This window comes from Mesoplodon bidens (assembly GCF_964165515.1).
Source record: "Mesoplodon bidens genome assembly, chromosome: 12".
NCBI classification, from domain to species: domain Eukaryota; kingdom Metazoa; phylum Chordata; class Mammalia; order Artiodactyla; family Ziphiidae; genus Mesoplodon; species Mesoplodon bidens.
Genome location: NC_138168.1, coordinates 68,515,240 through 68,530,156, shown reverse-complemented (window position 1 = coordinate 68,530,156; position 14,917 = coordinate 68,515,240). Strand labels below are relative to the sequence as shown.

The 14,917-nt window shown below is 40.1% G+C and overlaps 1 protein-coding gene across 1 annotated transcript in view; it reads right to left on the bottom strand.

The window, feature by feature from the left end:
- The window catches only part of ARFGEF3 (ARFGEF family member 3), a gene marked incomplete at its 5' end in the record, with an annotated part of 187,936 nt that overhangs the window by 83,637 nt on the left and 89,382 nt on the right, over positions 1-14,917 (bottom strand). Inside the window, 3 exons of the mRNA XM_081250676.1 lie at positions 5,337-5,670; positions 6,563-6,667; positions 13,017-13,095. Coding sequence (XP_081106802.1) covers positions 5,337-5,670; positions 6,563-6,667; positions 13,017-13,095 — 518 coding nt within the window. The remainder of the gene's footprint in view (positions 1-5,336; positions 5,671-6,562; positions 6,668-13,016; positions 13,096-14,917) is intronic.

The following is a 14,917-nucleotide window of genomic DNA, read 5'->3' as shown; positions in this document are numbered from 1 at the left end:
AACAAAGACCTAAAAGAATTAAAGGACAAACAGAGATGAACAATACAATAACTGAAATGAAAACTACACTAGAAGGAATCAATAGCAGAATAGCTGAGGCAGAAGAACGGATAAGTGACTTGGAAGACAGAATGGTGGAATTCACTGCTGCGGAACACATTAAAGAAAAAAGAATGAAAAGAAATAAAGACAGCCTAAGAGACCTCTGGGACAACATTAAATACAACAACATTTGCATTATAGGGGTCCCAGAAGGAGAAGAGAGAGAGAAAGGACCAGAGAAAATATTTGAAGAGATTATAGTTGAAAACTTCCCTAATATGGGAAAGGAAACAGCTACTCAAGTCCAGGAAGTGCAGAGAGTCCCATACAGGACCCAAGGAGAAACATGCTAAGGCACACAGTAATCAAATTGGTAAAAATTAAAGACAAAGAAAAATTATTCTAAGCAGCGAGGGAAAAATGACAAATAACATACAAGGGAACTCCCATAAGGTTAACAGATGATTTCTCAGAGGAAACTCTGCAAGCCAGAAGGGAGTGGCATGATATACTTCAAGTGATGAATGGGAAGAACCTACAACCAAGATTACTCTACCTGGGAAGGATCTCATTCAGATTCGATGGAGAAATCAAAAGCTTTACAGACAAGCAAAAGCTAAGAGAATTCAGCACCACCAAACCAACTCTACAACAAATGCTAAAGGAACTTCTCTAAGTGGGAAACACAAGAGAAGAAACAGATCTACAAAAACAAACCCCAAACGATTAAGAAAATGGTAATAGGAACATACATATGGATAATTACTGTAAACGTGAATGGATTAAATGCTCCAACCAAAAGACTCAGGCTTGTTGAATGGATACAAAAACAAGACCCATATATATGCTGTCTACAAGAGACCCACTTCAGACCTAGGGACACATACAGAGTGAAAGTGAGGGGATGGAAAAAGAGATTCCATGAAAATGGAAATCAACAGAAAGCTGGAATAGCAATACTCATATCAGATACAATAGACTTTAAAATAAAGAATGTTACAAGAGACAAGAAAGACACTACATAATGATCAAGGGATCAATCCAAGAAGAAGATATAACAATTATAAATATATATGCACCCAACATAGGAGCACTTCAATACATCAGGCAACTGCTAACAGCTATAAAAGAGGAAATCGAGGGCTTCCCTGGTGGCGCAGTGGTTGAGAGTCCGCCTGCCGATGCAGGGGACACGGATTCGTGCCCCGGTCTGGGAAGATCCCACGTGCTGCGGAGCGGCTAGGCCCGTGAGCCATGGCAGCTGAGCCTGCGCATCCAGAGCCTGTGCTCCGCAACAGGAGAGGCCACAACAGTGAGAGGCCTGCGTATCTCAAAAAAAAAAAAAAAAAGAGGAAATCGACAGTAACACAATAGTAGTAGGGGACTTTGACACCTCGCTTACACTAATGAACAGATCTTCCAGACAGAAAATTAATAAGGTAACACAAGCTTTAAATGACACAATAGACCAGGTAGATTTAATTGATATTTATAGGACATTCCATCCAAAAACAGCAGATTAAAGTTTCTTCTCAAGTGCGCACAGAACATCCTCCTGGATGGATCACATCTTGGGTCACAATCAAGCCTCAGTAAATTTAAGAAAATTGAAATCATATCAGACCTCTTTTCTGACCACAACACTATGCTTTTTTCCACAAGGAAAAAAATGTAAAAAACACAAACACACGGAGGCTAAACAATACATTACTAAATAACCAAGAGATCATTGAAGAAATCAAAGAGGAAATCAAAAAATACCTAGAGACAAATGACAATGAAAACACGATGATCCAAAACCTATGGGATGCACCATAAAGCAGTTCTAAGAGGGAAGTTTATAGCTATATAAGCCTACCTCAAGAAAAAAGAAAAATCTCAAATAAACAATCTAATGTACACCTAAAGGACTAGAGAAAGAACAAACCCAAAGTTAGGAGAAGGAAAGAAATCATAAAGATCAGAGCAGAAATAAATGAAATACGAATGAAGAAAACAATAGCAAAGATCAATAAAACTAAAAGATGGTTCTTTGAGAAGATAAACAAAATTGATAAGCCATTAGCCAGACTCATCAAGAAAAAGAGGGAAGGGACTCAATAAAATGAGAAATGAAAATGGAGAAGTTACAACACACACCGCAGAAATACAAAGCATCCTAAGAGACTACTACAAGCAACTCTATGCCAATAAAATGGAAAACCTAGAAGAAATGGACAAATTCTTAGAACGGTATAACCTTCCAAGACTGGACCAGGAAGAAATAGAAAATATGAACAGACCAATAACAAGTATGAAATTGAAGTTGTGATTAAAAATCTTCCAACAAACAAAAGTCCAGGACCAGATGGCTTCACAGGTGAATTCTATCAAACATTTAGAGAACAGCTAACACCCATCCTTCTCAAACTCTTCCAAAAAATTGCGGATGAAGGAACACGCCCAAACTCATTCTATGAGGCCACCATCATCCTGATCCCAAAACTAGACAAAGATACTACAAAAAAAGAAAATTACAGACCAATATCACTGATGAATATTAGAGGCAAAAATCCTCAACATAATACTAGCAAACAGAATCCAACAACACATTAAAAGGATCATACACCATGATCAAGTGGGATTTATCCCAGGGATACAAGGATTCTTCAATAAATGCAAATCAATCAATGTGATACAGCATATTAACAAACTGAAGAAGAAAAAGCATATGATAATCTCAATAGATGCAGAAAAAGCTTTTGACAAAATTCAACACCCATTTCTGATAAAAACTCTCCAGAAAGTGGGCATATAGGGAACCTACCTCAACATAATAAAGGCCATATACGACAAACCCAGAGCAAACATCATTCTCAATGGTGAAAAACTGAAAGCATTTCCTCTAAGATCAGGAAAAAGACAAGGATGTCCACTCTCGCCACTATTATTCAACAGTTTTGGAAGTCCTAGCCACGGCAATCAGAGAAGAAAAAGAAATGAAAGGAATACAAATTGGAAAAGAAGAAGTAAAACTGTCACTGTTTGCAGATGACATGATACTATACATAGAGAATCCTAAAGATGCCAGTAGAAAACTACTAGAGCTAATCAATGAATTTGGTAAAGTTGTAGGATAAAAAATTAATGCACAGAAATCTCTTGCATTCCTATACACTAATGCTGAAAAATCTGAAAGAGAAATTAAAGAAACACTCCCCTTTATCACTGCAACAAAAAGAATAAAATACCTAGGAATAAACCTACCTAGGGAGACAAAAGACCTATATGCAGAAAACTATAAGACACTAATGAAAGAAATTAAAGATGATACAAACGGATGGAGAGATACACCATGTTCTTGGATTGGAAGAATGAATATTCTGAAAATGACTATACTACCCAAAGCAATCTACAGATTCAATGTAATCCCTATCAAATTACCAATGGCATTTTTTTTTTTACAGAACCAGAACAAAAAAATCTTAAAATTTGTATGGAGACACAAAAGACCCGAAATAGCCAAAGCAGTCTTGCAGGAAAAAAGCGGAGCTGGAGGAATCAGACTCCCTGACTTCAGACTATAGTACAAAGCTACAGTAATCAAGGCAATATGGTACTGGCACAACAACAGAAATATAGATGAATGCAACAGGATAGAAAGCCCAGAGATAAACCCACACACCTATGGTCAACTAATCTATGACAAAGGAGGCAAGGATATACAATGGAGAAAAGACAGTCTCTTCCATAAGTGGTGCTGGGAAAACTGGACAGCTACATGTAAAAGATTGAAATTAGAACACTCCCTAACACCATACACAAAAATAAACTCAAAATGGATTAGAGACCTAAATGGAAGAGCGGACACTATAAAACTCTTAGAGGAAAACATAGGAAGAACACTCTTTGACATAAATCACAGCAAGATCTTTTTTGATCCACTGCCTAGAGTAATGGAAATAAAAGAAAAATAAACAAATGGGACCTAATGAAACTTAAAAGCTTTTGCCCAGCAAAGGAAACCATAAACAAGACGAAAAGACAACCCTCGGAATGGGAGAAAATATTTGCAAACGAATCAACGGAAAAAAGATTAATCTCCAAAATATATAAACAGCTCATGCAGCTCAATATTAAAAAAACATACAATCCAATCCAAAAATGGGCAGATGATCTAAATAGACATTTCTCCAAAGAATATATACAGATGGCCAAGGAGTACATGAAAAATTGCTCAACATCACTAATTATTAGAAAAATGCACATCAAAACTACAATGAGGTATTACCTCACACCAGTCAGAATGGGCATCATCAGAAAATCTACAAACAACAAATGCTGGAGAGGGTGTGGAGAAAAGGGAGTCCTCTTGCACTGTTGGTGGGAATGTAAAGTGATACAGCCACTATGGAGAACAGTATGGATGTTCCTTAAAAAACTAGAAATAGAGTTACCGTATGTCCCAGCAATCCCACTACTGGGCATATACCCAGAGCAAACTTTAATTCAAAAAAACACATGCAGCCCAGTGTTCATTGAAGCACTATTTACAATAGCCAGGTCATGGAAGCAACCTCAATGCCCACCAACAGACGAATGGATAAAGAAGATGTGGTACACAGATACAATGGAATATTACTCAGCCATAAAAAGGAATGAAATTGGGTCAGTTGTAGAGACGTGGATGGAGCCAGAGACTGTCATACAGAGTGAAGTAAGCCAGAAAGAGAAAAACAAATATTGTACATTAACACATATATGTGGAACCTAGAAAAATGGTACAGATGAACCCGTTTGCAGGGCAGAGACTGAGACACAGATGTAGAGAACAAACGTATGGACACCAAGTGGGGAAAGCGGCAGGGGGTGTGGGTGGTGGTGTGATGAATTGGGCGATTGGGATTGACATGTATACACTGATGTGTACAAAATGGGTAACTAATAAGTACCTGCTATATAAAAAATAAATAAAATTCAAAAAAAACCCAAAAACACAAAATATGTACATGTGCACAGACAGTACCTGAGGGAGCAAAATGAAAGCTCAGCCTGGGGTCCAGTCAGGTACATGTAGTTAAAATTATCAATGGCTTTGCTTCAGTGAGCACTTATCAACACCCCCTTAGCCCAACTCCTAACACATGCACACACAGCCCCCAGTGCTAAAGATACTATTTGTTACTGGATACTGTACAGAAGCAATTAAGTTCCAGCAGGCGATTGACAAACGTTTTCTAAGTACTTCCTTTGTGCAAGACATGGTGCTCAGCCCCTCTTGGCAGACCTGGTGGCATGCTTCACTGCCTCCTTACCTCTTTCATTATTTTGATGGCTTCCACCCGGTGCTGGGGTGGGGGATAAAGCAGCACGCGGTGATAGAGCGACTGCAGCACGGGCTTCATGGAGTCCACTGACCCCACCAGCCGGACCAGCTCAGCTGCGATGTAATAGATGGTCCGAGCCACGGGCCCACTGAGGGCTGGTGCGGTGGAGGAGCAGCCTGACCCCCGGCCGTGGTCAGAAACCCCTGGAGACGCAGAGTCCGATTCGATGCTGGTACTCGTGTTGCTGCTATGAGCAGAGGTGATGGTTTTGTCATGAATTGGATTCCCCAGGATCACGATGAGAGCAGGGCAAAGATTCTTCCTGAGAAGAGAACGAGAAGAAAGAAAAGTTTCCCTATGAGCCGAATGATAAAATACGAATACTATCCTGAGGGTAAATACCAGGTGCCTTAACAATGACAAATAAGAGTCAGGGTCTCTACTGCTCCTTCTTCTGGCTACCTTCTGCCCCAGTGTTCCCTGACTCCCCGTCACTCCTGGGATATCAACAGAATACTTTGCCTCATAATCAAGCTGGGGTTAACTACGTAAAATACCAAGAGAAGCATTAGATATCATCATATGTGAGGAAAATGGACTCAAAATGCTAACTGACTTAGTTATGAAGTTTCATTTTACTATAAATAACAAAGTTATTTATACTCCTCATTTGAGAAGTTAACTTAAAATTCTGACACATATCATATACATAGCATTTGACTTTCTCCTTGTCAATAAGCACAGGAACCCAGAGCAGCTAGCTGGCTGCCTGAGGGTCCTGTCACTTGCGTGAATCTCTGACTATGATTAAGAGACTAGTATTCAGGTTGAGATGGGGAAAGTACCAGGGTGAGGCTGAGAAAAAGGTCCAATTTTGGCGAAGGTGAATCGCCTCACCTGTGCAACTCTGTGGTGCCTTTATATGATTTAGAATGTAGGCTCTCATAATCCTATGATGGAAACAAAATGCAAGAGGGCCTTGGGAGGCATAGTTTGTTACAATAATTATCGCTTTCTCTCCACTTTCTCTCTGTAGCTTCGTCTGGTGCATATAAGCAAAGCCATCTCCTTACTTTCCCTCTAATACATTTACACATAGATGAAATGGCCGGTGAGGCATGGATGCCCTGGGAAGGGACCCGCAGACCCAGCTAGAGGGAGTGAGCCCCCCAGGTTGGGGTGGAGCAGGGGTCGGCGTCAGGATGAGCACTCACCAGATGAGGTCCGTGAAGCCTCTGTGCAGCCGCATGGAGGAGGAGGAACTGCTGAGCATGGACAAAACGCACTCCAGGTACAGAAGCTGCAGCTGCTGACCGTCACTGCAGAGGAGCAGAACCAACGTACAAATGCACACAAGGTAAAGGCGAAACTAAAGAGCTGACGTGTGGAGAACACTTGGGAAAATGTTAGGTATCACAGGGTGTTAATGTTGGGGTAGGGGGCATTGGTAGTGTTATGGGTTGACTTGTGCCCCCCCCTTTCAGATGCTGAGGTCCTAACCCCTGGCACCTCAGAAATGGTCTTATTTGGAGTTGGGACCTTACACAGGTAACCAAGTTAAAGTGAAGTTATTAGGGTAGATCCTAATCCAATACAACTGGTGTCCTTATAAAATAGGGAAATTAGGGCACAGAGATACATATGGAAGGAAGACAGTGTGAAGAGATATGCGGAGAAGACGGTCGTCTACAAGCCAAAGAGCGAGGCCTCCCAGCCCCGAGAAGGAACCAACTCTGCTGACATCATGATTTCCAATCTCCAGCCTCCAGAAGCGCGAGACAATACATTTCTGTTGTTAAAGCCACTTGGTTTGTGGTACTTTGTTATGGAAGCCTCAACAAACTAATACAGTTAGGACGATTTTTCTGTAATAAACTTTACTTTTTAGAACAGTTTTAGATTTACAGAAAATCTGAATATGGTATGGAAAGTAACCATATTTTACCCACCCCTGCACGTGGTTTATCCTGGGAAAGATGTTATTAACATCTTACCATTAATGAACAAATTAACAGCTACCATTTATGAACAAATATTGATATATTGACTAAAGTCCACAGTTTATTCCAGAAATATTAATTTTTAATGTTTAATTGTCTAAATGTTTCAGCTGTTTTATTGTACCATGATATCTTTTAGATGATTAATGCTTTACTAACTTGCATTTGGCTTTTCTTCTTTATTTTTTTGAAAGCAGCATGGTTTTTCAACAGGCAAATTATCTTTCTCATAATTACTAATATGGGGTTCCTCAATAGAACCAGATTTTAAAAAAACAGGTAAGTTTATGGGATGCACATTTTAATTCCTGGATTAAATTTTCTGCCTAATCCACCAGAAAGTATTAAAATCCAGGTGGGTGGTCTTTCTGACCAATCACTTGACTCATAATTAAGAAAAATAATTATTAAATGCCCTTACTGAAAAATGTCTTTCTTTCAAACTGTCAGTCGAACATCACAAAACTAAAATAACTATAAACAGTAAAGAGTCTCAGTTTCTGAAATCACTGGAAATAAACCCAGAGAAAAGCTACAAGCAGTCAAGTTCCCTATGGGTACATATCAGCAAAGCGTGCTTCAGCAATATGGCAACCCCAAGGCATCAGACTTGGTGACAGAGAGAGCTCATTGCCAAGGAAACTGGCCTGGGAGTCTCCTTGGAGACTGAATGCAGCAGCTTTTCCGTGGGCTGCTGCAGTCTGGAAAAATGAGTACTCATGGCCTGGCACGCGTCATGTCATTAGAGGAGCACCTTCCATGCATGCCCCTCATGAGATACACATGTGTGTGCACAGGGTGTACACTTCATATTTGTCTGACTATAGACAGACGAATCTGTGAGATGCACGGGGCAGAAAGGAGCCTAGAAACTAGCCAACTCTTTCAACACACACTAGGGAACATCTGCCTACTTAGGAGGGCTGTGAGTCACTTTGGCCTTTTGTTTGAACAGGTTGAACATCTACTGGTCTCACTCTCTGCTCATCTCTGGATCTCCTCCCAGGCCCATGATCCACAGAGAACAACTCTCGTGGGTAGACCGGTGGTCCATGAAGAAGCAGCAGTGCAGCCCTGGCAGGGTTACTATGACAGCAACCTGGCAGCACATCCTCGATGTCTGGAGTTCTTAAAATTTTGTTTCGCTTTGAACTATTTTGATTTTGCCTCCCTTAGAAACAGATTCAAATTTAGTTAGAGAAAGGAGAGAGGGAGTTAATTGCTTAAGGAGTGGAATGGAATTAGAATACACAATATGAAGGCTCAGCCTCGCCTCATTGATTCCAAGATGCATCAGTATAGATTCCTCTCCGACATCCCGTACTGAGAAGAGAGGGACGTGGGGAGAGGGTGGTGGGAAACCAACGGGCAGAGAATGAAAAAATATCTTTTTAATCCCAATTATCCTTCCAAAAATTCTTGGATTTAAACAGCATCATGTAACTCAACTTGCCTAATATAGAGCTCTATTAATACCACATCTCTGAGGCATGTGAGTTAACCTGTGTGCCTGAATGCATTTTCTGATTTCTCCTGAGAGACTGAACATATCATGAGTACATGCCCCTACAGAGCTAAAGACCTGTGAGGTATATTGGCACTGATTTTGGGAATGGATATTGGGTGGGAAGTAATGACCGTGGTGTGATTTCAGAGGAAGAACCTACTTAGAAGGTAGGACAGGTGTCAAGTTTAGCCAATGGAAATAAAAGGAGTTAAAGTAGTAAAACCAGAAGAAACTATACAGATGTGAAAATTTAAGGAGAATTAACAGAACCACCAGAGCGAGAGCAGCCAAGGGCATGGCATTACCTGACCAGGGGTGTTAAACGTCTCCCAGTGAAGCTGCACTAAGCCTGCGGCACCCCAGCTTCTGCAGTAATAGAACCCCCATCTTAGGGCAATGGAACCATGATGGGAAAGGCCATAACCCAACAAGGAGAAGAGTCTCCAGAGGCAGAATTATGATAAGGAAATTGCTTTGAAAAAACAAGCAAGACTATGAGAATCCTATAAAAATCATTAAGCTCTACAACAATATGCCTAAAGCCATCTTTGATCCCATGTCCAATGAGAAATCCTAGAAAACCATATGCACGTCACATGAGTTATTTTTTTCTCCATTTAAAGCCTATCCCTGAATCATATGGTTTAGAAACGTTTTCATTTTTTCAGTGACTGATAGAAATGTATGACCTTTAGTTTCTAATACACATATGTGAGCATTTGTAATGTACGTTTGTGCATTGTATTTTCCCAACAACCTTCAAATTTCTAATGTAAGAAACTCAGTGTTCCTAAATGCATCACCAACTAGAATTAGCACTGATAATTCTGAAAGCAAACAAGCTATTTTAGAGCTAATATTTATCAAATATTTATTATGTGCTGTGCAGTAAAAAAAAATTCCACTTATACCGGTACTTCCTAGAAGATATCGATATGAGTGTCTTTAATAATAATTATACAGTAAGCGTAACTTTGGACTGTTTAAGGTAAGCCAAGTTATATGGTTGCCCTACAGGTAGGGGTCCCTGTAGGTGACATTAGAGCCATCCAGGTTTTAAAGAACCATGAACTGAATGAACCCCAGATGCCAGGCAGGTCCTTACTAGACTTTGTTAAAGGCTCTTTCTGGACCAGTGAACAATGGTATCATTTATAGACCTACAGACTTGTTCTAACTTCTCCTGATGGCTATTTTAAAATTATTAATGGCATAATTACCATGAACTATTATTAGCACTTTTGTAGCACTTAAAAATTTTAGATTTTTCCCTTAGCAAACTACTCAGAAAAAAAGAGTTTATTAGTTTTCCCTTGTCAGCACAGTAATGAACATAGCCTTTATGTTTTTCAAAATTTCAGTGGTCTTTGTTTTATTCCCCGACAAGGCTAAGACCTGAAGGGGTGGGCCAAGAAGCAGGATCCTTGACAGCTGGCAAGAGCCAGCTTGCTAGTTGCTACCAGCCAGCTGTGTGTTCCCCTGGGGAACAGAAACAACTGCACAGAATGTTAACATCAGATGAAGAATCTCCACAATGATGATGTAGCAAGATGAAAGCCAATCGACAATCACATCTGAACAGAATTTTTAAAAAATCTGTACAATTACAAAAATGACCAAATATTATCCTCCCCTGTAAGTGACTCCTGCTGCTTCTCCAGTGACAACTCTGGCTCCCATCTGGCCCTCTTGTCAGCTAGATGAAAACTAGGATGCTCAATGGTAGAATTGCCCCTTGCTTTCTGACAGTACCCAGTCCTTGAACAGAACCCCCGATTCCTTTAATCCACACCAAATTACCTAACTCAGGTTCAAATCCTATAACAATTCCTAACACCCACCCTTTTACTGGGTGTCCTATCGTTCGCATAGTGTACAGGCTCCCCTACTGCAGCAAGTTAATAAACCTAATTCTGTTAACCTCAGATGATCCTGGTGATCTTGGGTTGGTGGGCACTGACAGTCTTTTAGGTTAATTTTCTCATTCAATCCTTACAAAAACCCTAACATATTTTATATTACTAATATTATATATATTAATATAGTATAATGATTATAATGCAAATTAAAAATATTTTGAATAATCATTAAGCATATCAATATTAAAATTATATTACAAATATAATTAACATTGTTATTTTATTATAAATATTATCATAACATAATAAAATAATATAACATGCTAATAATAATTAATTATAGGATCAATAAGCTTAGGGTGGTTGAGCTCTTTGCCCAAAGTCAAGAGCTAGTAAGGGGCCTAACAGGAGTTTTATCCCAGGTAATCCAACAAAGATAATGCAGTTGAGCCAATAGTAATTAAACTATGATTGTCTCTCAGGAGAAAACAAGCCAATGAGAAACATATTCCAGCTCTGATCTAACAGCTGGCTCTGCCAAGATGGACAGGAACTGGGCAGGGGTGGTGAGAAGTTAGCACTGGAAGAGATCTAAACCCCAGGCATGGATGGGTAGAGTGAATATATAACCTATCCCAGCCTGGACACTGTTGAGAGTAAAGGAGGGTGATTGTAATCATACACAACAGGCATAGCCTGGGACTGTCCCAAGGAAAGCAGGTAGCACGGGGTCCCTATAGATGGGGTCACTGTGGCTGGTGCTAGAGCCTGCAGGTTAGGACGATCATCTGAATCCCAGCCCTACTGCTCCAGCTCTCCATGGTCAGGACGACGGGACCTGAGTGGGCACGGGAGCAGCCAGGTACATTCCATGTACATTCCCCCCGAGGGAAAAATAATGCCCATACCTGCAGCCTGCCTAGGGTCCTGGGGTGGGAGAAACTTGAGGGTGGGGTGTGGAAGAAGTTAAGCGCTATTTCGTTTTGGTTTGTACTACCTATATATTAAATAAGTCTCTTCATTTTTTAAGTGCCTGATATAAATTGAGCTTAATTTGGTCAAAATATGCAGGTGACCTGGAGGATAGATAAATTGAAGTAGAGACTATTCGGCAACAACTTTTAAGAGTAGTTTTAAGCCTAGCTTAAAAATAATCCTGAGTTTATGAAGAAACAAAAACAACAACAAATTTCTGCAATGTTTCCAGCCAAGTGAGAGAGCTCATTCATGTCTGCAACTGGACTGTTTCTCGCAGCTCATTATCATATATAAAATTCTAGGGCCTCCCTGGTGGCGCAGTGGTTGAGAGTCCGCCTGCCGATGCAGGGGATACGGGTTCGTGCCCCGGTCTGGGAGGATCCCATATGCCGCGGAGCGGCTGGGCCCGTGAGCCATGGCCGCTGGGCCTGCGCATCCGGAGCCTGTGCTCCGCAACGGGAGAGGCCACAACAGTGAGAGGCCCGCGTACCACAAAAAAAAAAAAAAAAAAAAAATTCTACAAGCAAGAAGTTTTCTGAATTATCAATTACTCTAGTTACCACTAAACAATAGTTTAATGTGTCTTTCCCAACTCAAAGGGCACTTCAGAATCCTACCATGTTGTAGAATGTTGCAGTTAATTATACTATGTAGCTGGTAGAGACGTTCATCTCACCTTGGCAAGTCTGGCCTTTTTATGATTTGGCTTTTCTACAGATGCAGAAGTTATCAACTTACTGCATGGACAGCTGGAGCAGTGGACGTCACAAATGAACTAATATCACTGATTAAACTGTCATGCAAATAAATGAAAAGTATATAAAAATCAGAATAACACATTCTTTTTAAAGATAGGTGTGTGAGCTCACCGGCTCAGGAGATGTTAGAAGAAACAGAAAAGATCATACAGCCCAACCTGGCCATTTAGCAGAGGAGGAAGGTGCAATAGCTGGATGAGAAGGCTCATTTGGAGCCACAGACCTGGGACATGCCAGGTTAGGACTAGCCCTCATATCAACTAGCTCTTAGCCAACATTTTTTCCACTCACCTCCATGCTCAAGGGATTAACTCTTCTGCAAGGTACTGTTTTCCCTTTTTCTTATCAGAAAATTACATCCTTCAGTAATCGTATTTGGTCATGTGGGCTTGCCCAAGATCACTGAACACATGTCTCAGGAAAGACAGTGAACTGCTCAGTGAATACCAACGGGGTGGTGGGAACCACTGTCCCTATGCTCTGCAACTTTAAGTGATGCTGCAGGCAAAAGTTACTTCAGAAATAGTCCGTTAACGAATCAGAGCACCAGTGTTGAAGGCACTTACTTGATGGCAGCTTGGAGCTTCTCACACAGAACACTGAGCACAGAGACAAGGTCATCACAGAGGGACTCTACTGTTGACCCTTCAAACAGAGGAGGTGACAGGCATTAGACATCGGCAGGGGGCACTACAGGCTTCCTCAACAGTCCTTCCCATCTTCTGTTTTTGATACTTTCAGGACTGGAAAGATGATTTTCAGATGCTGAGCCTTCCTCAGGTCACCAGAAGGGTCACAGAAAAGAATTAAAGGACTGATTATCCCATCAGTCCTTTCCAAAGGAAAACACTCAAGATAGTCCAGGAAGGAAATAATAGACTATTTATTATAAGTAAAATTCATTCACACTTAACAAAAAAGATATGGTTAATTTAAGGAACAACACAATTGATAACAATTTTATCAATATTTAGGCCAGCAGACGATACATGTATCCCTTATTCTGACCTCTTGAATTTCTGGGTCTCCTGAGCAGACTTGAGCTGTATCCCAGAGAGATAAAGTATGGTGGCATGGAAGAAAGATGGGCTTTTCAAACTAGGAAACTAGGGAAAGGAGGCAAAATAAGTTAGTCACCATCTTCACCTATCTTAGCTATTTGTCCAGCATCCTCAGGGTACATGGTCTTCACTGTTAAAGGAGCAACAGCCAAGGTCAGAAAAAATTTTCCTTTCAAACATGTTTGTGTCCAGAATCTAGCAACAAAACTCCCACAGAAGCAATGAAGTGTATTGGAAAAAGGCTGAAATTTGGAATCTGTTCAAGTACTGGTCCACAGTTTGATGACTGTGTGAGCCTGGGTAAGCTTCAGTTTGGCCTTCAGCAAGATGCGATAAATAATTATGAAGTCCCAGCTCTGTTGGGCCAAGCGAAGTAACAAGTGGAAGCATTTGCTTTTTTTTTTTTTTTTTTAAATAAAAACCTGTGGAGAGCTATACAAATGTGCCCAAGTGTTTGATGGATGTATATAATGAATGAATGAATGAATGAATGACCATGAGGTCAGAGAAGACGGAGAAAAAATGGCAAGAGTGTAAGAAGGAAAATAAAAATAAAATTGGAGGAGGGCAAGGGAATGATAAATGGCTGATCCTCAGAATTTAATATTTTAAATGCAGGAACAAATTGAGAAATGATAAAGTACAATGATAAAAGATAGTTTAAAATAAACAAAACCCATAAGTAGTCTTGAAACTCAATTTTAGGTAAATTTCAAATGAGTCCATCAATTTTTTTTTACTGATTTTAAAGATGCATCCTTAACCAAGAGGACTTTGACCTCTTTTTTTAGTTTATAAAATCATCCTACATTAAAGGAAGACATTATGGGAACTGCAATAGCCCAAAGAGGAAGAGACTGGTGGAAAATCTTGCAGCATACCACTGAGAGCTTCAAAAGGTAAAACGATGCTGCAGCCCAAGAATGCAGGAAGATGTGACTAAAACAACATGCTCATGTGATGCTTTAGAAAATGACTTAAAGCAGTCATTTTTCTTTCATTTATTCTTTTTCTCCTAACCGTGGCTGTTTAGCTACTTCTTTCCCTCTGTTTCATTCCCTGTCTTTTTCATCTTCTCTTTACCCCGCCCCCCCCTTTCCCCATTATTAACTGGCAAAAATATCAAAGAAAAGCAGGTTTTTTCAACATTTTAAAAATTACTGAATAAAATTCAAAATAAAAATTATATTTCAGTATTTCATCAGATAATTTGAATTTTTCATATCTCTTTCAGAAAACAATACCATCAAACATTTTTAAGAAGTCAAAGTGCTTGTCTGTTGTACGTGGACCTTTATTTCTTCCTGTCCTGTGGGTCAGAAGGGAAGTTCCTTACCTTGATTTCATCTGCTACTGAAACTGGGCTGTCTGTCCTTCCCTGTGAGGTGACTCATTTTTCATATCAA